The sequence below is a fragment of the Equus caballus genome, chromosome 11, assembly GCF_041296265.1.
Source record: "Equus caballus isolate H_3958 breed thoroughbred chromosome 11, TB-T2T, whole genome shotgun sequence".
Classification (NCBI taxonomy): Eukaryota; Metazoa; Chordata; class Mammalia; order Perissodactyla; family Equidae; genus Equus; species Equus caballus.
In genome coordinates, this window is record NC_091694.1 from 53,307,322 (window position 1) to 53,333,892 (window position 26,571).

At 48.8% G+C, this 26,571-nt stretch overlaps 1 protein-coding gene across 2 annotated transcripts; it reads right to left on the bottom strand.

Moving 5' to 3' along the window:
* Positions 1-572: 572 nt before the first annotated feature.
* Positions 573-22,550, bottom strand: MYH3 (myosin heavy chain 3). Of its 2 annotated transcripts, XM_070228207.1 has the most exons (41): positions 22,226-22,550; positions 21,349-21,407; positions 20,473-20,684; positions 18,565-18,708; positions 17,928-18,084; positions 17,396-17,423; positions 16,921-17,029; positions 16,233-16,325; positions 15,417-15,480; positions 15,237-15,335; positions 14,323-14,426; positions 14,096-14,234; positions 13,552-13,670; positions 13,315-13,464; positions 12,417-12,587; positions 12,008-12,314; positions 11,828-11,898; positions 11,184-11,271; positions 10,986-11,103; positions 10,471-10,594; positions 10,245-10,381; positions 9,904-10,159; positions 9,496-9,738; positions 9,230-9,406; positions 8,954-9,099; positions 8,786-8,876; positions 7,974-8,363; positions 7,746-7,872; positions 6,555-6,673; positions 6,183-6,379; positions 5,608-5,791; positions 4,747-4,912; positions 4,337-4,461; positions 3,542-3,850; positions 3,220-3,423; positions 3,020-3,145; positions 1,978-2,148; positions 1,779-1,883; positions 1,520-1,615; positions 1,274-1,411; positions 573-718 (listed from the first exon to the last, which is right to left on the bottom strand). In XM_070228207.1, exons 3-41 carry the CDS (start codon positions 20,674-20,676, stop codon positions 692-694), a joined length of 5,823 nt encoding a protein of 1,940 aa, XP_070084308.1. In that variant the 5' UTR covers positions 20,677-20,684; positions 21,349-21,407; positions 22,226-22,550; the 3' UTR covers positions 573-691. The 2 variants fall into 2 exon arrangements, with proteins under 2 accessions (XP_070084308.1, XP_001504905.3); XM_001504855.7 differs by lacking the exon at positions 22,226-22,550 and having other exon boundaries at positions 21,349-21,489.
* Positions 22,551-26,571: the final 4,021 nt, after the last annotated feature.

A 26,571-nucleotide genomic window follows, 5' to 3' on the forward strand; every position in this document is an offset into this window, starting at 1 on the left:
CTGGCCCTCGCCTATGACCCTGTGCAACTTGAGATGGGTTTCCCCAGCCAAAACATTGTGTTTTCCTCATATCATAATGAGGGACGACTCTTCTGACCAACTCCCCTCCCCAATCCCCTGCCAAAGCAGTGGTTAACCTAGGAGTATTTTTTCTTTCTGATCTAACCTCAGATTTAAACCAAAAGCAATCACTTACTGTCCCCACATACACACACCAATGATACTCATCAAGCCATCTGCTTACCGGGATTTCAACCTCAGGCATTAAAAATCACCAAACAACTGGGGCCGGCCCCGTGGTGGAGTGGTTAAGTTTGCACGCTCTGCTCCAGCGGCCCTGGGGTTTCGCTAGTTCAGATCCTGGACACGGGCATGGCAGTGCTCATCAAGCCATGCTGAGGTGGCATCCCACATGTCACAACTGGAGGACCCACAACTAAAATACACGACTATGTACTGGGGGTCTTTGGGGAAAAGAAGGAAAAATAAAAAATAAAATCTAAAAAAAAAAATCACCAAACTACAAACCATTTCTGCATGGGGAAGAGAGAACAAATACAGTGAAACAGCCCCCAAGTTGAAAACCAAGTTTATTGCATGTGAAAAGCGGTCACATGGAAATTAAGTATAATGGTCAGGAACCATGAAAATATACATTGTGCATATCTTCTGTCCTGCTCAAGAGCATCGCTCACTCTTCGCTCTCATGGACCACCATCTGGAGAGAGAGTGGGCATTTTCAGTTACGGCAGACGGCACAGACACATTTCCTCCTGCTCCCTCTCCCAGCGAGCCTCGGGGAAATATCCAGTAGGACACAGATATGCTTTGGACCTCAGGAGAACACAGGGTTGCACACATGGAGGAAGTCACCCCATAGCTTGAGAAACTGGCCCTGAGAGAACCAGCCCCATAGCTGGAGCTTCCTACAGGCGTCCCCCTCCAGGTTTCCCCCTCCAGGTCGAGTAACTGAAGACTAGCGCCAGCAGAGGGCACTTGAAAGACCGCAGTGGGAAACCCTCCTTCCTATTCAAGATGGTGTTTGTTTGATGGCGCCTTACAGACCGGGGTTCTAGCAGGGCTCTTCTCAGCAAATGACCTTAAGCTCTCTTTCTGAGCCTGAAACTGACCAGTTCTAAAGTAAAGGGTTGGCTAACGTTCCTTCCAGCTCAACACTTTCTGCCTCCCTGTGGGTTCTTCCCAGGTCGCCGTAGGAGCCACAACTCGCCACACACCTGCTGCTCTCCATCTCGCACCAGTGGGAACCACCTACCCTGCTGGAGGTGAAGTCTCGGGTCTTAGCGCGAAGCTTATTGACTTGAGATTCTGCAATATCGGCACGTTCTTCTGCCTCCTCCAGCTCATGTTGAGCTTTTCGGAATTTGGTGAGATGAGCGTTGGCTTGTTCATCCTAAAACCAAAGAGCCCAGGCAGGTAAGGCCTGCGTGCCCCTCTCCTAGAGCTCACTGGGAAGAGCAGGTCGGCTGCTGTTCTAAAACCACACACGTGTCTGACTTACAGCCTCCTCGGCCTGCCTCTTGTAGGACTTGACCTTCACTTGCAGTTTGTCCACCAGGTCCTGTAGTCTCAGCACGTTCTTCCTGTCCTCTTCACTCTGCAAGGGAGAAGGTGAGAATGGGACCAGAGGAGGGGGAGAGTTGCATGAGGTCCGGCCAGTTTTCTGGTCCAAGAGGGTTCTTCCTGAGCGCTGGACAGTGCCCCAGGGTGGCCGCAGCACTGTACAGAGGACGTGCCCATCGGGCTTTCTTCCCGCTCACCTGGTAAGTTAACTCCTTGACCCGCCGCTCATATTTCCTCAGGCCCTTGACAGACTCAGTGTTCTTCTTCTGCTCCCCTTCCAGCTCAAACTCCAGCTCTCGGATCTGGGGGAAATGGTTGGGAAATTAGTCTGGGGCTGTAGCATGAACGGGAGAAGCTGGCAAGCTCTGCTGGTGCTGGGGTTCATCCCACATATACCCGGGTCTCCAGTTTCTGGATCTGCTTCTTCCCACCCTTCAGGGCCAGCTGCTCGGCCTCATCCAGACGCTGCTGCAGGTCCTTCACCGTCTGCTCCAGGTTCTTCTTCATCCGCTCCAGGTGGGCGCTGGTGTCCTGCTCCTTCTTCAGCTCCTCAGCCATCATGGCCGCCTGAAAAGCAGATCATACCCACTACGATGCAGCAAAGGTCCAGTGCCTTGGAGCTGCCCAAATCTGGCACCCAGAGGAGCAGAGCCGTGCTGGAGAAAGAGGACCATGGGTAAGGTGATGACTGAGCCCACCCTCTCACAGGGGAGTATGAGAAGAGCAGGGACATAAAAGAAAGGAACCCTCCCAGGACTGGGTGGGAAATGGTTTCTTCCCTTTCCTAAACTGGCCTCCTTGGGACCTTCACACCCCAAGGAAATTCTTTCTTTCATTGTCACCATTATTACCAATATGTATTTTCAAAGGAGCCTTAGACTTAGATAAGACTGAGTCGACACCTACGTCCCAGTGTTGGGGAGAGTGAGATTAAGGGAAGGCCTCTGGAGAATTGGGGTGTGCAAAACACAACGGACAGCATATAGTTGCAAGGTAATGTTGCCAATGGGGCAGCAGATGGCGCTGTGGGAGCCATGGGTGGGAGAAGGCCTCTGCGACCAGGAAGGTTAGATGCCCGTGGGAGGGAAATGGCTTCATGTGAGGTGAAATCTGGGGGAATATTGACATCTGAGGGTCGCATTTTCATATTTAGAATAAGTCAGATGTTGAGGGAAAGAAGAGCACACCTCTCTGTGGGCCCAAGAATCAGAATATAATCCCATCCAGTCTTTTTTTCTATGCTCCATTATTTCTCATAGCCACCTTTTAAATGTGCAGGAGGGAACAGGCTGAGTTCGAGGGAGGTGGGGAGCGGTTTTGGAGCAGAATGCGCACCACCAGTGCCCCAGGGGAGGCCCGGAGTCCAGTGGGACCTATCTCAGGGTTTAGTGAACTACAATCTCGGCGGCCACACGGGAGCAGGAAGGAAGGGCCTTACGTCCGTGATGGCCTTCTTTGCTTTCTCTTCAGCATTCCTTGCATCCCTGCTGGCATCTTCTACCTCGCTCTGGAGCTGCGTGACGTCTGTCTCTAGCTTCTTCTTGGTGTGGATGAGGCTGGTGTTCTGGGGCAAGAGGAGCGGTGTTACCCAGGCCTGTCTGGACTGGCATCTCTCCCCTCGGCCTCCACTTCCCTCACCTGGGTGTGCAGCAGCTGCACCCTCTCGTTGGAATCCAGGAGCTCCTGCTCGGCCAGTTTCCGGGCTCTCTCGGTCTGCTCCAGAGATGCCCGCAGCTCCTCCACCTCGGCCTGCAGCAGGTTGGCTCTGCGCTCCACGATGGCCAGCTGCTCCTTCAGGTCCTCCTGGCCCCGGAGAGCGTCATCCAGGTGCAGCTGGGTGTCCTAGCCAGAGAATAAAGGGAAAGTCTAGTTGAAGTTGAGGCGCTAGGACCAAGAGCCTAGCTACACCTTTGAGGGTTGGAGGACGGGAGAGGTTCCCCACCGGGGAGCCCTCTCAAACCTTCAGCTGTCCCTGGACACTCCGGAGGTGCTTGAGGGTCTCTGCAGCCTGGCGGTTGGCGTGGCTCAGCTGGATCTCGATTTCATTCAGATCCCCCTCCATCTTCTTCTTGATCCTGATGGCCTCGTTCCTGCTCCGCACTTCTGCGTCCAGGGCGCTCTGCATCGTTTCCACTGTCCTCTGGTAGTTCCTCTTCAGCTGCTCGATCTCTTCATCTTTCTCCACCATCTTTCTATCGATTTCTGATTTCACTTGTGTCAGTTCAAGCTGGATTCTGAGGATCTTGGCCTCTTCATGCTCAAGGGCAGCCTTTAAAGAACAAAAACAAAACAGAAATAGTACCGGTGAGGAGATGGAGCCTGCTACACTACCCTTTGGGGTAAAAAAGCTTCCACGGAATATTGGTAACTCTGACTCTACAATATTCAAACCATCATTTAAAAAAATCCTCAATTTTTCTTCAGTGCAGAAATAGAATCTGTTTCATTGCTATTTGTTTGGAGTCATACTATCAAGCAATAATAACATTTAAATCATCATATTTCTTAAGAGCACCTTATAGATATTTTAAATTCATCTAAGATTTTGTAAAATCTTATTTTTAGACTTATTTTAAGGCAGTGATTTTCTCCAATAAATTTGAGATCATTCACAGGTATTATTTCGTGCTATTTGACAGGAAAGGAGCAGGCACTAGGACTGTGACTTTGCAGAGTGGAGCCAGCTCGCCTCCCAAGCCAGGGGGCCACATCACTGCATCTTCTCCTGCTGCTGCCTCCCCAGCATGCTGCTCACCTCTGCTTCCTCAAGAGCCAGCTGGATGTCAGCCTTTTCCAGCTCGATCTGCTTTCTTGATTTCTCCAGTTCATGGATGGTTTTACCATTTTCAGCAATTTGTTCTGTGAGATCGGCTATCTCCTCTGCAAAGAAATAAGCTTTGATTGCATTTGAGCACCTCTGCACAGGTTTCCGGGCATGGTAAGCTACAGGCTTTTTAACTAGTTTATTATAATTCTAAGGAAGCTGTTTCCTAGAGATAAGATATCTTAGGAGAGAGACTCAAAATAACCCCTCAGATGATGAACACCATCTGTGGGTGCATTAAAGGACCCGCGCGTAGAGATTTGAGTCCTGCAGTCTCGCCCGCCCCAGCACACACTCTGGCAGTAGTGTGAAGGGAGATTTCAGACTTTCAAACTGCTTACGCTCTAAATTCTTATTTTCTCGTTTCACGGTTTCAAGTTGATCTAAGGCCTCTTCGTAGGCATTTTTCAGTTTGAAGAGCTCGGTGCTCAAGGAGCGGGATTCCTTCAGAGACGACTCCAGCTCTGCCTGGCTCTCCTCACACTTTGTCTTCCATTCGGCGAGCACCTGGAACACCAGGATGAAGGTATCTCCCTTTATTAGCTCTTCTTCTCCAAGCTTATAACTAAATATAATGTTAATAAGTATTAATAAATACTCTTAGAATTGGGGCTCTACCAGGCAGTGTTTCTCGTCTGGCTCTTTGTTCCTGATTATTGGACTAACCAAGATTTCGGTCCATAAATTTACTCAAGATCAATAATCGATCAATAACAACTGCCATCTCCAGGAAGGAAATGGATCCTTTGAGAAGAAATTAGCTAGGCATAATTGCCCTTTTCCTAATATGAAATGGCCCTGCACTTCTAAATGTTTCATTAAAACTTTGGTTCAAACCAACCTTCTCTGTCATACTGAAAGGGGCGCTCCCAGAAAAGCCACTCAATAGAACCCGAGTTAGTGTCGCACATGTCAGCCCCCCAGACAGACCAGCAGTATGGAGGAATAAAAATGTTTGGGGCTCAACAACATTGTAGAAATTGGTTTGTCTCCACTGACAATATTTGAAAGGGACTCCATCCCCACCCCATTCCCATTTTGTTGTACGGATGAGGAAACTGTAGCCCAGCGAAGCTCAGGGACTTTCCCAAGGTCACACTGCTAGTGGGGCAGAGTCAAGACTGGGACCAATCTCTTCCTTCCGTGACAACTAGGGGTTCCCCACATTGGGGTGTTCAGCCTGCACGGAGCTGACCCCACACCTTGTCAAAGTTCCTCTGTTTCTTGTCCAGAGCAGCAGCCAGGGAGTTGGCTCTTTCAACATCAACCATCAGATCCTCGACCTCCCCTTGCAGCCTCTGCTTGGTCTTCTCCAAGGAGGCACATTTAGCATTCACTGCCTCAACCTGTTCCTCAGAATCTTGAAGGCGCTGAGCAAGTTTTTTCCTTAAAGAATGTGAAAGAGAAGCAGATGCTATTTAAGTTTCAATCCTCCTGAACATCACTGTTCATCAAGTTGGAATCACTAATCTACGTGATTCAAATCCCTGTTTGCTTTGCTAAGCTCAGGAGAAACTACTAAAACTCAGTGATCAATTTGGCTGCTAAAACTCAGTGATCAATAACCTGCCTTGTCTCTAACCAAGATCAAAGTTGTTTGTCTTAATGAGATGTGCTAATGCCAGGTCCCTCTCATGGCACAGCACTGCACTGAAAGACAGATGAGGTGGGGAAACATCTAGAAACAAAACAAATTCATTCCTGAGTGATTCTAAAGTCAGTCCCTCTATCATATGATCATTTAAGAGTTCTGCTAAAGGTCAATAGAGTTGCATACTTGGCCTCCTCCAGCTCCTCCGTGCGCTGGATGGCGTCCGTCTCGTACTTGGTCCTCCACTGGGCAACCTCGCTGTTGGCCTTGGACAGCGCCCTCTGCAGCTCGGCCTTGCCTTCCTGCTCCTCCTCGTACTGTTCCCGCAGGAGGTCACAGTCATGGCGGGAAGACTGCAGGGCGTGGGCCAGGGCACTCTTGGCCTGCACAAGTGAAGAAAAAGGAGTGCCCCCAGTGGACTAATATTTTAGTCCCACGTGCATGATACAATCCTAGTACGTTCCTGCCATCATCTCCTACCAAATATAGTTGCCTTTTTTTCTGCAGGTGGTATTTGAAAATTAGGTCAAGGAAGGGCTCCCTGATGACATGACGTACCTTGCTCTCTTCCTCCAACTGCCTTTTGAGCTCTTCTATTTGTTGGGTAAATGCTTGCTTGCTCCTGGAAAGTTGGGATACGATGCTTTCCTTTTCTTCCAGTTGACGACTCAGCTCGCCTGTGTCCAGAAGGAAATATTTTCATTTTATTCATTCATTCATTCATTTACCAAGTTCCTACTGTGCATAAGGCATTGTGCTAAGATCTGAGGGAGAGCAAATTGGAAGATGTGGTCTTTTCTTGGGGGAAAAGGGATGTGTCTGTGAAAAAGAACCTGAAAGCACAGCCTGATAAGAGATTGTTTTAAACTACTAGAAGCTTGGAGTGACTTTTGTCAATAAAACCCATTGAGAACAATTGTAATTTTAAACATTTACTGCCTGAAAACTCCCATCAGACCTTCCAGTGGCTGGTGTTTCCAGCTGTTTGTTGATTTGTCCTTAAGAGAAATAGCGCCTTCCTTAGGACTTTGTATCTAGTAATTGAAGTTTGACTCTAGGGTGAATATGGTAAGTTCTGGTTTAAATGTGTACATAGAGTTAAGAGGAGCAAAAGGTGGAGGGGAGAGGCCTTATGCCTCCAGAGATGAATTCCCAAGATTTTTGTCCAAGTGGCAACTGAACTTCTTTTCTTCGTTGTCTTGGTTGTGGCTGCTAGCAGACGATTGACTCACTCCTGATGATGGCCCGGAGGACCAGTAGAGGTGGACCCACATTCTAGATGAAAGCTCCAAATCATGGTCCCCCATGTTTTTATTATACCCCAAGAACCTATAAAAATTGACCATGTTTCTTTATTTATTGTCTAAAACACTTGCTTGCAGATAATCTGAATTAATCTGTAGTAAGAAGCAGGAAGGCCATGGGACTTATTTTCTAGTCCTGTTGCTGCCATCTCGATGCATTTTGATGCAAGGTTATAATAATTTCTAAGGAGTTTGAACCAGCTGATATTTTGAGTCCTTTCTTATTCTGGTCTACTTGTCTCTCTCTTGTTTTGACTGAACTCTCAAAGTTCTCCTCCTTTAGGATATTCTGAATGGCCTTTTTGGGTTATTTCACTTGCTTCTCTTCTGAAAATATGCTTTTCTAGAAATTCTCCCCCACACAATTACCGCCCTTGAGTTTTGGCCAGGTGCCCCCTTTGAGGTGTCCCTGAGGTGGTGCCCCTTGCCACTGCGCATCGCTCACCAGCCTCGGTCTGCAGACGAGACTTCTGTGTGGTCAGCTCACTCATGCTCCTCTGAATTTCCTCGTTCTTGCCCCTGGCCTCACTTAACTGATCCTCCAGAGTGCGGCATATTTTTTCCAGATTTGCCTAAAGGATTGAGAAGGGGGAGAACGTGAAGTCAGTATTCAGAGTTGGGTGACCCCAAAGGTCTCTTATCAAAAGCATCGGGCCCCGTCCTGCCCAAGTACCTTAGATTTCGACACACTCTCCACGTTGCTGGAGAGGTCGTCGATCTCCAGCTTGAACTCGCTCTTCTCTTTCTCCAGCTTCTGCTTGACCCTCTGCAGGTTGTCTATCTGCTCCCCGAGCTCAGCTGTGCTGTCCGCGTGCTTCTTCCGCAGAGCGGCCACCGTGGCTTCATGCTGCAGCGTGGCCTCCTCCAGGTCCCTGCGCAGTTTCAGGAACTCGGCCTCCCGCTTCTTGTTCAGTTCTATCTGCGTGGAGGTGACGCCTCCCGCCTCCTCCAGCCTCTCGCTCAGCTCCTCCAGCTCGCGGGCATAGTCACTGCGCTGCTTCTCTGTCTTGGCGCGGGTCGCCCTCTCTGCCTCAATCTCTTCTTCCAGCTCTTCAATGCGAGCCTGTAGAAAGCAGCCGTTCACCCATGGGCGATCAGTCCCCAAGTGACTCTGAATGTCAAGAATAGACTAGTTTCCATTCCCAGTAGACAAACCAATTCTTGGACTTCTCCCAGACAAATGTGAATGTTGCTAATTTCCTTTAATATGAATTTTTCCTGTTCCAACATGGTCATTTCTCCAGCAGTGACCAACCCAGGATATTATTTAATCAACTAAATGTTGACTCAAAATACTTTAATTGTGTACGTTATTTAAAATTACGGAAAAATTGTTCATCAGTGCTGTCAGCCTGGCAAAAAAGGAAACCACTGAGGCAGGCAGACCACGGTCCTGCCCACTTGCTCTAAATGACTTACAGCAGGCAGCACCCAGCCCACTGTGAGTGACCCACAAGTGAAAGAAAAATCTGAAATGCCTCCTACCTGTAGCTCTTTGATTTTCTTCTGAAACTGGAGGCCCAGAGTCTGCTCATCTTCCACTTTGCTTTGCAGTTGACTGTGTTCAAAATCCTTCCTGTGAAGGGAAACGCAGAATATGTAAAGACAAAATACCCAGCAGCGTGGCCGGAAATCAGTGGTTCCAGGGCGTACTTCTTGAGCCTTTCATCCAGCTGTTGCTTGTCATTCTCCAGGTCTAATATGGACTCCTGGGCAAGCTTCAGGTCTCCCTCAAGCTTCCTTTTGTTCCTTTCCAGCTCTACACGGAGCTTCTTTTCTTGCTCCAGGGAGCTCTCCAGCTGAAAAAGGCACCATTTCCTTTTGAGAACAAATGCTTTTTGCATCAGAAGACTCTTGAGGGCTCTTCCAACCCTGAAGTTCTAGGACTCCCAATAAAGCAAAATAAAGTAAATAGCAGTATTTACTTACATCATCAACTTGCTGTTCCAGTTTGCTCTTGATTTTGCTCAAAGAATTGACTTTGTCTTCTTCAGCTTGGAGGTCATCTAGGGTCTGCTGGTGGGCCTCTTGGAGGGCCTTCTTTTCCCTGGTTAACTTTGCAATTGTTTCATCCAATCCGGCGAGTTCCTCAGTAAGGTTTTTAACCTGAGGAGAAGTCACAAGCAATTGTAAGAAGAAGTAAAGTTGGGTTTGCAACGACTCCATCAAGGTATAAAGACACACAAAGAAAGTACCTTGTTCTCTGTGGCATGTTTCTCCTTTTCAACCTTGGCCAGTGTCAGCTCAAGGTCATCAATGTCCTTCTTGAGCTCTGAACATTCGTCCTCCAGTTTCCTCTTCTTGGCCGTCAGCTCAGCGTTGATCTCTTCCTCATCCTCAGCTCTCTCAGTCACCTCCTTGATTTTGGCCTCCAGCTGGAATTTGGCTTTTATCAACTGATCGCATCTTTCCTCCGCATCCAACAAGTTTTCACTTTCCTTTAAACAAAGAATCATGATTCCCTTTAATGAGATAAGGATTCTGACTTTCCGGTATTTTGTTATATATGAAGTCCTTTATGAAATACCCCAATTAAAAAGCAAAAACCTACTTTTCCTAAATAATTAAGAAGGAAAGTAAAAAAACAATTCCTAAACACATACAGCTTGTACTTGGAGTTGCAGGTCATTCTTCTCTTGAACTAGAGTCACCAATTTTTCCTCCAGTTCCTTCCTTTTTGCCTCTGACTTGGCGAGTTCGTCTTTGGTTTTCTGAAACTCCTCCTTCATGGTGGCCATCTCCTTCTCAGTCTCCGCACTCTTGAGCAGGGGCTTGATCTTGAAGAAGAGTTTCATCCAGGGCCAGTGCTTGACGTTCATGAATGAGCGAATGTTATATTGGATGCAGAAGATGGACTCCCTTAGAACAAAACATGGGTTATTTCTAAGAAAGACTCCCCACTTCCCCCCAAAGAGCTCATGTTTGAACAAAGACCCCACTCAACCTTCTCTGCACCATCTTCTGGAATTCCACGCGCATGAGAAACCCTCTGCACACAGCTTGTGTCCGGGTGATCAGTTTGGCCAGGCGGTCATCCCGCATTTCTTCTAGGGTTCCCAGCAAGCCAGCCTTGAAGAACACCTTAGAGGGAAGAAGGATGATGTGAGTCAGTGTGCTGGAGAAGTCTAAAAGCGACCACACGCCAGCAGTTGTCAGAACTGATGCTTTACCTTGGTATGTCCAAATTTGTACTGAGTGTGGTCAATATCGATGGATGCCAACAGCTTTTCGCAAGCTTTCTTGCTGTCAATGAATTGTCCCTCGGGGATTGCGCTAGCATTCAGCACTCGATATCTACCATTGTAGACACAGAAACAATTATAGACTATTAGCAAAGATGTAAACCTTGGAGACCAACTAATTGAGGCCTCTCTTCTAATAGGTCCAGAGAGGGAAAGAAACTTGCCCATAGTCAAGTCACCCTGCTAAAGAGTGGCCTGGAATCTAGGCCTCCCAACTCTTAGGCCAGGTCTTTTCCCGCCATGCTGTAGATCATATAAGCTTCTGAGAAACTGTGGAAGAAAGAATTATGTCTACCTTGGCTGAGCGGTAGGTTAATCATTTTCCATGGAAGTCCATAACTGTTCTGTTAGAACAAGTCTTTTCATACTAGTATTTCTCCCTCTCATCATTTCCACATTTCCACATCTTATCAAGAAGCATATAGAACATTTTTGTTACACACCTTTGTTTAAAATCCCCGTAGAGAATCCTATTTGGGAATCCCTTCCTGCAGATGCGGATGCCTTCCAGGACACCGTTACACCGCAGCTGGTGCAGGACAAGGCTATGTTCCATAGCCCCTTAGAAGAGAAGCAAGAAACATCAGCTTCACACAGACTTTCTTAAAAACTGACCACCGTCTTACCAGCTGATGTCTTACCTGGGGTTTTTGTTTCGTTGGGAATTATACAGCGCACAAAGTGAGGGTGAGTAGTTCTTAAATTTGACATCAGCTTGTTCAGATTTTCCTAAAGGAAAAAAATTGAATTTGACAGCCTACTGTAGCCTTTTACAAAGACAGAGATGTATTGTCTTGAAAAATAAGGTATATATTTTAAACTTATGAATTGTAAAGAATAATGAAATTATTTCACTGTTTTAATAGGCTTATGGTAAGAGGTGTAGGAAAATAGCTGATGTGATAGTGTTTTGCTTCACAGTGAGCCAGAGACTAATCAAGTACAAAACGGTCTTTGAAATCAACTCAAGAGATGTAGCTGGCTCCAGTGGGAGGCTGAGATGCGACTGCCTGTGTCTTTGTGGCAAGTCGGAAAGTTTGTGCTGAGGACTCACCTCCCAGGCCAGCCAAGCCAACTAGTTCTACCACAAAATGATAATTAAATTCTGGCCCCACATTTGTTAGACCTCACTTACATATTATCACACTGCCACTCAACCTCACTAAGTGACAGTAATTAGATAAAGGTCATATTACTGTTTTTGAATAAACCAAGTTTAGAATCTCTACATTGCTCATTTTGAGATGACAAGCAAATCAATTAGAAACAAACACATTTTTCTTACCCTGAAAAGGGCAGAGACAGTTTGGAAGGAAGAACCCTTCTTCTTGGCAACTTTCTTCTTTCCACTGTCAGCTGAAAGAAATAAAAGATAGTGAGTGCTGTGAGCAGATCTACAGAGATTTTTCAGTCCTGTGGATTGAATAGAGGGAGAAAGCACAAGGCACTCTGTGTGGTCTGTTACCGTCCGCTGTCGCAAAGGTGGCGTAAAGATGTGCCAGGAGCCTGTTGGAGGACTTCTGGTACAGCCCGACCACCGTCTCATTCAGGGGGTCCTTGTTCTTCTCCAGCCAGCCTGAGACGCTGTAGTCCACGGTGCCCGCATAGTGGATCAGCGAGAAGTGGGCCTCGGCCCTGCCCTTGACCACCTTGGGCTTCTGGAAATTGCTGGACTTGCCCAGGTGCTGGTCATACAGCTTGTTCTTGAAGGAGGTGTCTGTGGCCTTGGGGAACATGCACTCCTCTTCCAGGATGGAGAAGATGCCCATCGGCTGGATTAAGGCAAGATGAAACACATGTGGGGTAAATGTGTGCTGCAGTGATGAGCAGCAGAGTATGTAAGAAGAGGTTGCTGAGCGGATAGTCTAGGATACCTTCTCGATGAGCTCAATGCAGGCAGCCAGGTCCATGCCAAAGTCGATGAACGTCCACTCGATGCCCTCCTTCTTGTACTCCTCCTGCTCCAGCACGAACATGTGGTGGTTGAAAAACTGTTGCAGTTTCTCGTTGGTGAAGTTGATGCACAGCTGCTCCAGGCTGTTATACTAACACCAAAATATAATGTTTACATGAAAAGTTGGACTTCTTTCAAAATCAAAGACCCATCACCCTTCCTCCTCATTGCTCAGGCTCTCGCCAACTCATTTATGCGTTCAGCTGTGCTCACATTCCTCAAGGACTAGCTCACATCACGTCTCCTGCTTGGAGCCTTCTCTCAACTGCCAACTAGAAGGTATTTCGCCCTCTCCTGAGTTCCCGCGGGCCGGGCCTCTCCTGCGCACCGACCACAGTCTGCCTTATTTTGCAGTTACTCTTCAGTGTGCCTGGTCTACTTCTCACTTTCCTCTATGGACTCCGAGCTCATATTGTATTCACCTGCATGTCTTGTATCTGGTTGATACCAAAAACACACTTTGATGAATGACTGTATGCTTCTTATCCAGAACCAGCAGGATTTTTATGTAAAATATTGATTGGCTTATCATCAAATTTTCTATATGCCCGGCTCTTCCTAAGTCAGTATTTGCATTTGATTTTTCTGAATCCATTGGACAATGTCCTTTAAAATTCCGCTTGACACAAGTCTTCCCCTCTCTTAAAATAATACTAACCCTCCTCACCTTCTCTTCTACCTGACCACCCTCTGTCTAATTTTCCCACAAGATGTGATGGTATGACAGGTTGGCCACCTTGATATATTCCCTCTAGGATCATGAAAACCCATCCTCCCACGCAAAGGCACATGAACGCATGAATATAAGTGACGCGAACCTCAAAGATCTCAAAGCCCGCAATGTCCAAAACACCAATGAAGTGTTGTCTCGGTAACTTCGTATCCAGTTGCTGGTTGATGCGCGTGACCATCCACAGGAACAACTTTTCATAAACTGATTTGGAAAGGGCATTCACAGCATGGTGGACCTGTTAGAGGAAAGATCAGCCAACGAGTCTGAGGGCAGTGGCCGCCGGGGACCGGCGTCCCTTCCCGGCCTCGAAGCAGTCACTTACCTGATCCACAGTTTGACCTTTGGTAACATACTCATTCCCGACTTTCACTCTGGGGAAGCACAAAGCTTTCAGGAGGTCCGAAGAGTTCAGGCCCATCAGATAGGCTGTCTTGTCAGCCACTAGGCAAGAAAAGAAAGATGATTACAAAGGGAAACCCCTGATGCCTGACAAAGTAGGAAAACCACTTGGAAATCATCCGGATGTTTCAAAGTTTGGCTGAGTCCACCTCGGTGTGTTTTACGCGCCGTATCTCTAAACTGCTTCCACTTGGCCAATGGAAGCTAAGTCACTCCGAATATGGTGGAGTCTATGGGAAGGCAGGATTGGGTTCCAGAAAGCACTGGTCACTTTCATTGCATCCGATGCAGGAGCGTGCTAGTGATTCAGCAAACGGGGGTGGGAACGGTGCCTAGGGGCATCTGAGCCTCAGAGAGGTCCACCACTCCAGGTGGAAGAAGGATGAGTCACTGTCAAACGAGGCACCAAATAATCTGTGGAATGGCCACCCAACTCTGGTTTACGGCCTGTTGTAGTGATTTGGTACCTTCCGTGCCATCTGGTTCCGCCTGCTCCTCTCGCTGCTTCTGCTTGAACTTCATGTTCCCGTAGTGCATCACAGCGCCCGTGAGCTTGTAGAGTCCAGATTTCTCCTCTGGGGTGAAGCCCAGGATGTCGATGGCACTCTGGCATTGAAAGAACAACAGCAAGTCAGTCAGCTGACCCCAGTGATGGAAATGGAGTACCCCACCCCTTTGTCTCAGCTCTACTTACATCTGTAGCCAACAGCTCCTCGGCGTCGTCGATACTGGCCACCAGGATTTCCCCCTGGCTGATGAATGGGTAGTCATAAGGGTTGGTTGTAATAAGCAGCAGCTCTGAAATCATGAATAGTTAGAGGAGGTCACATAGATGCCAAGAGAATATCCACGCAGTCCACTTGTACTGCTGAAGCCCAAACCCAATTTAGAGTTAGAAATCTCTTTTCAACAGCCTCGTGATCCTCAGGCTGTGGCTGAATGTAAACTCCAGGGAAGACTGTGGCCATGTGATGTAGATTAAGAACCTGGGAAAGAATATTTAAATTCCCTTGCTTTGTACGTGAATGGTGCATGTCAATGTAGGTTAGAAAAATTAATAGGGAAAACTGGCTGAGTGTGGGTCAGGACGTGAGCCCACGTTGAGGGAAGCACAGGTCATTTGGTATAATCATAGCCTTTTCCAAAACTTGTTGAAAAGCTGCAGCCTATTTCCAGGCTTGGGCCCAGAAGGCTGAGCAAACACAGCCAAAGAGCAAAGAAGACAGCGTGCACATGGGCCTCTGTCAGGTGTGGAACAAAGTGGGGCGTGAGGATCCACAGGCTGGATTGTCATCTGATAGTGCACTAGCCTCACAGCATTTGGTTTCTGTGCCAGAACACGAGGGGGCGCACAAGGACAATTAAATGCTTAGTTGTTCAGCAGGTTTCTATAAACCCGTGCTGAATTCATTGTGGTCTAATCTTGTTCTTGTCCACTGGATTAGGTTTTTTCAAATTGGCACATCACTGTCAAAATAGCCACATCCCATTTCTAAAATAAATTCCTCCATTGCCTATTGAGTCACCTATGTGTAGGGTAGATCTCCTTGGTCCAGAGATCCAAGACCCAAAATGCCTAAAGGCCAACCGCACTGGGGACTTCCTCACCTATGAGCTCAGGCTTCTTGTTTGAAAGAATCTGGTAGAAGATGTGGTAGCTTCTCTCAGCCTTCAGCTGAAAGGTCACTCTGGATTTTTCCAGCAGATCTATGGACACAAACACAGGACTGTTTTCCAAATGGCTCCCCACTCCCCTGAGACATCATCTGACCCCAGTAATCCACTTACAAGTTTCAATATCTGCAGAGGCCAGTTTCCCAGTGGTACCAAAATGGATGCGGATGAACTTGCCCTGTGGGGGAAAGGGAGACCAGCGTGTACCAGGACTCTAAGTGTTCCTACTTGTCTCCTGGGTAGTGCGAATAAGAGCTTTATTCCCCTATAAATTGAAATTCAGTATGTCCTCCTTCTTTTCCTTCTTCTCTTTCCAGTTGGATATGCATCCCTTTTTTCCATCCCCTTTTTTCCACATTCCCTCCCAACCGCCCCGCCCCATCCAGTCAACAAAGTAATAGAGTGATTTTTTTCAAGATGCACATCAAAGCTATCACTTCTCTGTTTATAAAATCCCACAGTAGTTTCCTAAATAAAATCCACACCCCTTTTCACGGCTTACATGTTCCTACGTGACCAGGTCTCCTTTGACCTCTTCCCTCACCTCATGAGGCCCACCTCCTTGCCCACCTCGCTGCAGCCACGTGGACCATTCTGAGGTCCGTCAACTACACCGGGCCCTTCCCTGCCTCAGAGAGTGTGCACTTGCTTTTCCCTATGTCCCTGCTCATCCTGCAGATCTCAGGGTTCCTAGGCCAGCCCCCTGAGAGGCCTTCCCTGCCAACCCTGTCTAGAGGAGCCCCAGCTACTCTGTCACATGCCCTCTTCATCGAACTTTACATGAAGGTGTCACTATCTGAAATTGTCTTGTTGATGTGTTTCGTTCTTTCAGTGTCTGTCCCCCTGGACTGTGACCTTGGGGAGGACAGGAACCTTGCCTATCTCGTATTCCCTGGAGAAAATCTCAGCGTAACTCAACTTCAGACTCACAAAGCGGGAGGAGTTGTCATTCCTCACAGTCTTGGCATTCCCGAAGGCCTCCAGCAACGGGTTGGCACTGATGATCTGGTCTTCCAGAGTCCCCTGAGGCAAGAAATGAGGGGAGGAAGAAGCCACACAAGGACAGCTCTCCCTCGCTGCCTCACTCCTGCCTGCCCGTCTCTGGGGAAACTGGTCTCTCCCCCTCTCATTTTCCAATTTGAGGATCAGCCAAATCATTAGCATGTCTCACTCAAAACACTTTGCCATTTTGTTGTATTTGGTCATCATTGGGTGTCTTGACTTAAAATTCGTTTAATGCTTCAATTCCTTCATTCTCCAATCAGTTAGGTTGTCTGTATGCACTTCAAACTGTATTAACATATTTTGTTTCAAAAGGCAGATCTATGCTACAGTTCTCTCAAGTTGGTATATGATTCTGCCATAAGAGAAAAAGCTCTCTGAGCTGCTCCCAAATCAACGCCTTTCTTGGTTAAGCCTTCGAGCCTCATTTTCCAGGAAGAGCACAGCATCTGGCGCTGTGAGATCAACCACACAACTGGCTGTCCTTCAGGATTTTAAATTCTGCCCGCTCTCCTTCCCTTAAAGAGGCAGGAGTTTGCCTCCCTTTGCCTTCCCTCTCTGAAGTGAAGACAAAGGTCAGAAGTGGAAGCAGAGCAAGCCTTTCTCCCCTCCATACCTTCATTTTGGAGTCCTTCTTCTTGGCGAGGTCTCCAGTAGCTGCAATTGTTGCAAAGTACTGGATGACCCTTTTGGTGTTCACAGTCTTTCCTGCCCCGGATTCTCCGCTATTGAGAGAGATCAAAAGAGAGTAGGAGAAAGAAACAAGTCCTGTTCATAGACATAGACTCTCCAAGATGTCACAGAGAGGCCAGGACATCCTCTGAGCCACATGAGACACACAGCCTTCAAACAAATGTGAGAGACGCAGAGGCGTACGGGATCATCACAGCTGGGTTGACCCAAGAATGGGCGATGCCGGTTTTCTGAGACCTTACACATACCTTCTTGCCCATCCTCAAATCTCTTTTTTCATCACAGACTTTGTTCTACCTATTTTCTAATTAACAGAATAGAGCAAGTGGCACCTTTGCCTTCTGCACTGGGGACAAAGAGCCAAGGCTATGAAACTACTCTATGCTTTGGATACTCACGTGATCAGAATGGACTGGTTTTCACGATCTGCCAAAGAAAGAAAGAAAATAGAGTTGACGGCAATATGAAAAAAGAGCTCTTCAATTCTCCATTTCTCAAACAGTCAGAGTTCATTTGCACAATTCCTCTTCCCTTTAGTACTTTGTTTAGTCCTAGGTGGGAGCTTTAAGAGCCTCCTTCTTGAGAAGGAGACTCAGGGAGGTTAAGTCCCTGCTTAGAATCAGCCAGGCCTTCTCACCAGTCAGTGGCTTCTCATCATAATAGGTGGAATCATATGAAAGAGCCAGCTTTTGATTTTGGCCCACAAAAATGTCAGTTTCATATGGTTTAACCAATACTTGCATTAATGCAAACCCCTCACCAGGGTCTGCAAGGCCCAACATGATCTGGCCTCTTTCTGCCTCTTGAAGCACCTCTACCCTCTGCTCCTCTGTGCTGGAGGTCACACACCAGAGGGGGCAGGCCTAGGACCACATGGGAGCTCTCCTGAGCCCTGTCTGGTGCTCGCTCCACTACTCGAGGGAAACCTACCAGTCAGCATGAACTGATAGGCGTTGTCAGAGATGGAGAAGATGTGGGGCGGGGCCTCCTGGCGCTTTTTGCCTCGGTAGCCGTCCACCACCTCAGGGTTATACACCGGCAGCCACTTGTAGGGGTTGACGGTGACACAGAAGAGGCCCGAGTAGGTCTGTGGGAGTAAAAAAGTATGTATGTATCTCTGTATGTGTGTATATATACATAAAACCTTTTCCCTTTGTTATTATTTCACTTTTCTTTATGATAAACTTGTAAAGAAGGAAAGATGATTTCTCTTTATAGATGAGGCAACTGAGACTCCAGGAGGGGCGTAGCCAGACCTCCCACAGCTAATAAGGGACAATGCCAAGGCCCAAACGTTGGCCCCATCTTTCCTGCTCTCCCCCATTCCTGCCTGTTCTTCCCCCTCCCTCCCTCCTCCTTCCAGCCTCTCTTTCCCACCCGTCCATCTCTCCCTTCCTCATCTTCTATCTTTCTCTTCCTCTTTTCCTCTTTTCCTCTTCTTTTTTTCCCATTTCTCCTCTTTTGTTCAACAGCTTAGTCGAGCACTAATCTTGTAAAATCCCGTCACTGACCCAAGCATCTCCACCCCCAGCCCATCAAACATCCCGGGAAACTCCTCAGCACTGACATAGATCATCCAGGAGGTGTAGCGGTCCTTAAGGTTGTAGAGCACGGCTGGCTCGTTCAGGTGCGTCAGCATGGCCATGTCCTCGATCCGGTCGAACTTGGGGGGGTTCATCGCATACACATCCTCTGGTTTAACCACCAGGGTCTGAGAAGGAAGAGGTACAGTGCTTACCTAGTACTCTCTGTGCATTTTGCCCGCTGCAGATATCTATCACCCATGAAGAGACTTGTGAGCCCAGATCCGAGGAGCAAGCACTAGAGAAAATGCCCTTTTGACAGCAAGGGAAGACAAGGTTGTGGGGCGGCTTGTGGTGATGGTGATAGAACGCGATTTGTGTCTGTTACTCAGGGCTTTTTGTTTTTTTTCCCATCCAATGGGCCTGAGGTGAAGGGAGGATAATACAAATGAGAAAAGAGGGTCTCTGTGGACAGACGCGGGGATGACGTAGGGATGGGAGCCAGCAGGAACCTTCAGCTCAGCAACGCTGGCTGGACCCAAACCCGGCTCCTGCTGCTGATAGGCTTGTTCTCTCTCCTCAGGGGACACAGCACGTCCACTGGCGTCCCTGAGGCAGGGACAGGAGAGAAAGAGGAAGGTGGCATAGGATCAGCAGGCTGGCGCCCACAGAATTAGTCCATGCTCTGAGCTCTCCAAAAGCAGCTGTCCAGCCTCCCAGCCAGCATCATGCTCCCCTCACCACCCTCCCTGCCTGTGCTTATGGAAGAGAAGCCAGCTTCCCCACACCGGCCTCTCTGGGCTCAGAGTGTTACAAGCCAGCGAAGGGAGCTACAAGGCAGGGCCCACGGGTTCCAGCGCTGATAGGTGTGCTTGCCTTTCCCTCGAGGAGGCGCTCCCAGCCCAGCAACTCAGGCGTCTCCCGCTGCAAGGTCCCAGGCACAGAGGGCTGAGCTGGCTTCCTCTCCCCTGCCCTGTCCTCACCCCCTTGCTCTCTGAGACCTCCTTTGAAGATCATTTCCTGGTTCAGCAAGATGGGTGGGAAGCCTGCCCTTCCTGCCTTCGCGCAAAGCTTCACCTAAACCACCCGTGCAAGCAGCCCTCCTGGGGATGTCCTTCATCCTCCTAGATCTTTATTCCTTACGTCTAGCTTCCGTCTTCCCTGCTGCCACGTAAGCTCATTCTCGGCTCTGTCATCTGAAGCACACAGAGGGCCGCCCTCTGGGAACATCCACGCTTGGGGGCACTGAAGGGCGGCTTTCAAGGCCTTTTTCCTTCAGCCCAGCCCAATGACGCTCTTTCTTTCACTCTTCTCTTTCGGATTTTCTTTTTCCTCTCTCTTATTTATTTATTTATTTTTTAACTTTTCTTGGAACATTTTAGATTCTTCCGGTCTAGGTTGCAGAAAGTGGTGAAGTCCAGAATCCCTCCTAGCACTCCCACAATGGGCCACACTGTCTGTCCATCGCCTTTATGATGTGAGGAGGCTGCCATTTCACATCGAGTTTATGGTCCACCTGGGACCCTTACCCACCTTCCTTGCTTCCTCAGTTAGATGGCTACTGCTTGAATTAGGAGAAAACCTAGGCTCTCAAAGGAGAGTATTCTAAAAGACATTTTCCTAGTGCTGGACTCCCAACCCCACACCCTCGGGGTGCATGGAGCCGGTCCCCTCTGACCTCGAGTGATGTGAACACTGACAAAAGCACTTGAACACTAATTGCTTTGAGCAGCCACAACCAGGTGCTTTTCCCACCCTGCAGCCTGAGGTCAGTATTCCCTCTGCATTCTCCAAGGACACCTGGGAGAGCTAAGACAGTGACGCTGTGGGAGGCATTATGGTGCCAGAGCCACATGGGGAAGTGGCAGGAGGTGGGGCAGACGCACAGACTGGCAGCCATGAAGGGCAGACAGAGGGCCAGTGGGCCTGCAGAGGGCGTGGATGAGGCTTACCCGGTTGTCTTCGGTTTCCACCGTGACCTTCCCATCCTGGGTACTCTTAATTTTTGCCTTGGCATAGTCTTCCTTTGAGTCGACCACAAAGCAGTAGGTTTTGGCATCAAAGGGCTGATTCTGAGCCTCGATCCTCTCCTTTTCTGACTTCCGGAGGAAGGGAGCGGCTATGCCGAACACTTCCATTTCCGAGTCGCTACTCATGGTGTCAGCTGGAAGGCAAACCCTCGGTGAGCCCAGCTGCCTCCTGAGCCAGCCTCGGGGCCTGTCCTGCATCCGCCCTGCCCCTACAGCAGCCCTCCATCCTAGGGGCCTCACCCACAGGACTTCAGTGCTGGGAGAATCAAATGGGCACATATTTATGGAGTGGCTATTCTGTGCAAAGGGCACAGAGCATATGTGATCCAAGCTCCGTGAGCATCAGAGGTTCTGAGTGGGGGAGGGACCTAGAGGTGAGTACAACTCTCAAGACCTCACCTTCCTCTTCTATAAAACCCAGGTGTTGCTGAGAGAAGATTTAAAAATAAACACCATAAAATATAAACGCCGTCCTTTAAAGAAAGTGTGCTAAGTGGCAAATAGCTACGGAATTTTTTTAACTGTTTTGAATCAAGGTGGCTACCTCTTCACACAAGGAAACCAGCTGTCGCTTCCTTCCCTTGTTAAGAGCAGAGGCAGCATCTGACCTCAGCACCAGTTTAGGATGCACCCGTAGCATCCTAGAATGCTACCTCCTCTCCGTTCCTCTCCAGCCTGACCCGTCCTGTCTGAGCTCTGATGGACTCTCTGCCCTTCAGGCCACGGGGAGCTAGGAGGGTCTGGTAACCTCGGACCTGGAGACTTCCAGCAGCCAAGGGACGTGGCCAGAATTCTCACCTGAGAGTCACACCCACAGGGGGACAGCAGAAGACAACAGCAGCAGTGGAAAATCAGACCTGCAATAAATACACAAAAAGAAAACTCAGGATCTCTGGGTGTGGCTGGTTCTGTTCTGAATCAGCTCTTGAAGAATTAACTACATAAGGATAAGGGACTAATAACTCAAAAAGAGCGCTACCCTAGAGGCAAGCTGGAGGGGCAGGTGGGGCTTGGCCCACGGGTCAGCCATTAAGGTGCAAAAGCCCCCTAGGGCCCCCCAGTCTGGCTCCTACCAGCTTCCTCTGGTACCTTCTTCAGTCTGCAATGCCTCCCATTCAGAATGGGGCAAAAAGGACAGAGTCCCTGTTCTAAAAGCTGTGGTTCCAGGCCAGCTCAGGTCTCCTTGTCTTCTGTGAACAGGGAGAAGTCTCTGAGATTGGCTAATTGACACCTACTAGCCACAGCAATCGTGGCCTTGAGACGACAGGATACCTGAAGGGCATACAGCCCAGGAAGGGACGGTGAGGGCAGAGGATGGCACCGAGTCCCCTTGGCCCTCTGCACGGATCAGTGAGGCAAGGGGAGACCGTCAGGCCCTGGTGGACAGGCCGAGGTCCACAGTGTGTCCAGAAGATCCTGTCCAAGAGGGTGCTTGAAGACGAGGTCAAGGGGACAGCGGGGAGGAGGAAGGAGGGCCTGAAGGGCCCCTGCTTCGGTGGGGAGCTGGAGGCAGAGGGAGGGTGGGCATTTGGGCCTAGGGAGATCTGCCCCACATCTTACTAATCCTGACCAGAGCCAGGCAGGGCCGGCACACAGCACCTGGCCGCACCTGGGAGGCGTGCTCTGAGCTGCAGAGATGGAGAGAGGAGCCAGCGAGAGGGGCGCTGTGACTTACCTCCGCCCACCAGAGAGGAGCTGAAGAGGGGCCGCTGCCCCGGGCTTTTATAGGCCCTGCTCACCCCCGCGGCTCATTCCTTCTCTATATTTGGAAAGAGAATGACCGACACCACAAGCTGAGGACCAGCTCCTTCCTCACGTTTTTCTGCCGTTGCCAGGGGTAGGGTATATATAGAAATGGGCAGAATCCAGAGCCATTTCGCAGCTGTAGAAAGCTGGGAGTTTGAGATGCCTTTCTCTGAACGGGGGGCTGGCTTGCTCCCTCCACGCGATGGACAGTCTCGTGTGGAGGGCCTGCGCAACTCCCTTCTGCAGCAGCAACCGCGCTTGAAGGCAGTCTGAGTCCCGGCCTCGGGGACAGAGCGCCTTCAGCGATTTGCTTAGAAATCTCATCATATGGGGAAATGAAGGAGACCAAGGACGAAAAAGTTCAAATCCTCTTGGAATTTTGAGCAAGGCTTTTGTCACAACACAGAGGTGTCATAGGGTTGTGTGACTGTCAAACTTGTGCCAGGAACAACAACAACGATAATAATAATTCTCCTCCTCCTCTTCTTTTTCTCCTTTCACTGTGTAACTTTCTGTTTCATCAGTGTCATTAACTTAATCCTTTCTTAAGCACCAGTAGGACCAACAAAGTAAATTAATGACGGAAGCCATGCGGCCAGCCACTCTTCACAGCAACAGCTGCTTCAGGCCCTGTTGTTATTAAGATATATTACCAATTAGGAAAGACCAGCTGCTGGCCTGGGTGGGGGGTTAGGGGGATTGGTGGCGGCCTACAGAGAAAGGGAGGGGGAGGGGTGTCGAACAAATGTGGTTGCTTCTAAATCAGGATTGGAAAAACAAAGCCTCACGAGAATAAGAAGGGCATACGTGGAAGCTTTCCCCCATTCCCATCCTACTTTCTTCTTTGTTTTTTTCCAGACCAAATCTTCAGGAGGGTGGCCAGGTGGGCATCCTATGCTTGTTAATTCTAAATAGAAGTGGGAGTCAACCGTTTCCGCCGAGAGTAAGACCCGCCCCCTTCCAACCTCCCAGACCAAGCCCAGATGTGAGGCTACTCAAGGGGAAGCAGGACAGCAGCCCTGTGACGACGGCACGTTAATAAACACCCACTGTGTGCTGGCCCCTAGACAGAGCGCTTCAAGATGAAACAAAAGAAATGGAAGATGCTGCCCTTATCCTCGACTGTTTATGTTATAAATGATGAGTCAGTCGTTTTCTAGATTTAGGCGAGTTTAGATCAAAGCCACACATTTATTAAGTATCTGTTCTGTGAAGGCTAGGTCAGGTTTAGTGGCCACCAGGTTAGAAAGCCAGGAGGGACTGCCAACCCACCTGCCTGCCTGCCCCCAGCCTGTATGGGGTTGCGGCCTGTCGCTACCCCTTCTCCTCTAGTTTGGACTGAGGCCCTCCTTGGAGACCCTCCTCACCCCAGGAGGGAGCAACGACACTGCTAAAGTCTCCACCCTCGTCCTGAGAGGAGTGGTCCCCTGGGGCCTCTGTCCCGCCTGCCCAGTGACACATGAGTCCAAGTCTTTGTGTGATTGGGAGGCCTGGTCAGGACAGCCATGGGACAGGTAAGTGTCAAGTGTGGGAGCAGAGGTGTTAACAAGCCCTGTGGGGCCAAGGGACAGAGTTTAAGGGGCCCTGGCTCCATCTTGGGCAGTGACACATGCAGGGCACACTGTGGGAGGGGGATGAGTGCTTGCAGTGACTTTTTGTTTTTTTTGAGGAAGATTAGGCCTGAGCTAACTGCTGCCAATCCTCCTCTTTCTGCTGAGGAAGACTGGCCCTGAGCTAACATCCATGCCCATCTTCCTCTACTTCATATGTGGGATGCCTACCACCACATGGCTTTTTGCCAAGTGGTACCATGTCTGCACCTGGGATCCGAACCGGGGAACCCCAGGCCACCGAGAAGCAGAACGTGAGAACTTAACTGCTGCACCACCAGGCTGGTCCCAGGACATATGCTTTTAAAAAAAAAAGATTTCCATCCAAAAAGAGAGGAATCTTAAAGAAGAGAACCTCTTGTTGCTTAAATAGGTAGCATCCAGGGCAAACAGGATGCTCTCCTGGGGTGGACTTCTTCTTCTGATCAACCGGGACAGATGACTTATCAGTGTATTATTAGCTGGCTTTTTGAGAACAGGAGGAGTCCTTGTTCTTTCAGCCATCACTGAGCAAGAGCTAATCCCACAGCCAGGGCAGAGAGCTGCACTTATTCCTGGATGAACTGGAAAAAACTGAGTATAGTGTCTCAAGGATGCTCGCCGGCTCCAGAGACGATGAATGGAGAGCTGCTGCGCTCCCCTGCCTGGAGGCTCGCTGTCTTCTCCCGAGCTGTTTTCCTCTGCATCTGTTCAATGTCTGCTCCGCATGTGCCCCGGGGCTCCCGGCCACACGGCAGCACCTCAGGAGCCTCCCTGCTGGAGCATGAAGTCAGCCACGGGGAGCAGAGGCCTCCAGGATCAAGTGCCTTCTCTGTGTCCGGCCATGAGCAGGGTTGGATGTCACTGGAAGCAGGGAGCTCAGTTATTCCAAGCCAAGACCATTCCCTGGCACTGGCACAATGGGTTGGGGTCCTGAACCAAAGCCCAGAGCTCCAGGTAGAAATTCCAGCAGACAGAGCCCATAACTTTAATTCCTTTAATTCAAGTCAGCAAACACCCACATTTCCCAACTTTATATTAGGTAAAGTTTCAAACGTACAGGTAAGTACAAAGCAGAGTAAATGAACACCCAGGTTGACATCAAAGCTGTGCTACGAACCTCCTCACTGTCTATACGAGAGGAATTCAGGGAATGGATGGTTCCGGAATTATGACATGAGCCAGAAGTTTGTGAACTTAATCAGAGCAAACTTCTTGAAAATGTCACACTGTAATCTGTAAGTGAAAGGGAGAGTCGGTGCTAAAAGGTGACCAGGTAAGGAGATGATTCTCCAGACCCTGCAAAACCTAAGGGGAGGACTAGAGATGAGGGAGGGAGGGCTTGAGACAGTCGGCCAGCAAAGAGGAGATGAATCCCATAACTAAGGTGGGGCAGCTGTCACGAGGCTGCATTTGATCCAGATGATTGATGGGCCCTGGTGGTTGGGCGCATGAAGCAACATGATGGAAGCAGGGAAGAATGCTTTGAGCAGGACAGGAGAAGACTGTCATTCCAAGGGTAAGGAGGTTGTAAAGAGACAGGCATGGCCGAGGACCTTGCCAGGGGATTTGGGGAAAGGAATGAAAATGACACAGGAGTCTGGACAATGCCATAGAGAAGGAAGCAAGGAAACTAGTGCACAAGCTGCACATGGGGTGTGGAAGGGAGAGATCAGAGATCACCAGGACGTTACCAACGGGGTGAATTGGGGAATCTGGAAGATGGATGGCCAATTTGGGGTGGCAGTTGATTAAGATTTACGCCATAACCTTTAAGTTGAAGGATAACACTGAATTTTTATTTAAAGTTGTGGTTTTCAAATTTGGCTATACCTTAGAATCATCTGAGGAGCTGTTAAGAAAACAACTATGCATGACCAATTGGAAGATGTGACCTCATATGGAAGAAAAGACTCCATAGCAACAAAAAAGATAAGCTACCAAAGAATAAACTTAACAAGATATATGCAAAACCTTAAAGGAATACTGAAAGACACAAAAGTAGATTTTCCGTGCAATTGGATAGGATGATCAACATCCTAAAGATGCCAATTTTATCCAAGTTAGTATGTAAATTTAAGGCAATTCCGATAAAAATACCAACAATTTTTTTCTCTGGAGGTGGATAGTTAATTCTAAATTTCATGCATGCATAGTAAAGAAAAACCTGAAAAAACAAAAGTCACAGGCAGGACATTCCACCAGATATTAAAACATACACTCTAAAGTCTAAGTACTGAGGACAGACCCCATGGCCTAGTGGTTGAGTTCAGTGCACTCTGCTTCAGTGGCCTGGGTTCGGATCCCAGGCACGGACCTACACCACTTGTCAGTGGCCATGCTGTGGCAGTGACCCACACACAAAATAGAGGAGCATTGGCACAGATGCTAGGTTAGGGTGAATGTTCCTCAGAAAAAAAAAGAAAAAAAATTCTAAGTAATGAAGAGAGTGTCCTACCAGTGCTTGAAGAGACAGACTGACCAGAGGAACGTAATGGAAAGGCCAGAAAAAGGCCCAAACGCATATGGACATTCGGTTTAGGATGAGGGTGGCCTCTCAAGTCAGTGGAGCAAAGAGAAACTCTCTAATAGGTCGTGCAGGAACAGCTGGAGGGCCATGTGGAAAAAGATAAATTTGGAGCCATACCTCATACCACACACCAGATTAAGTGACAACTGTACCAGA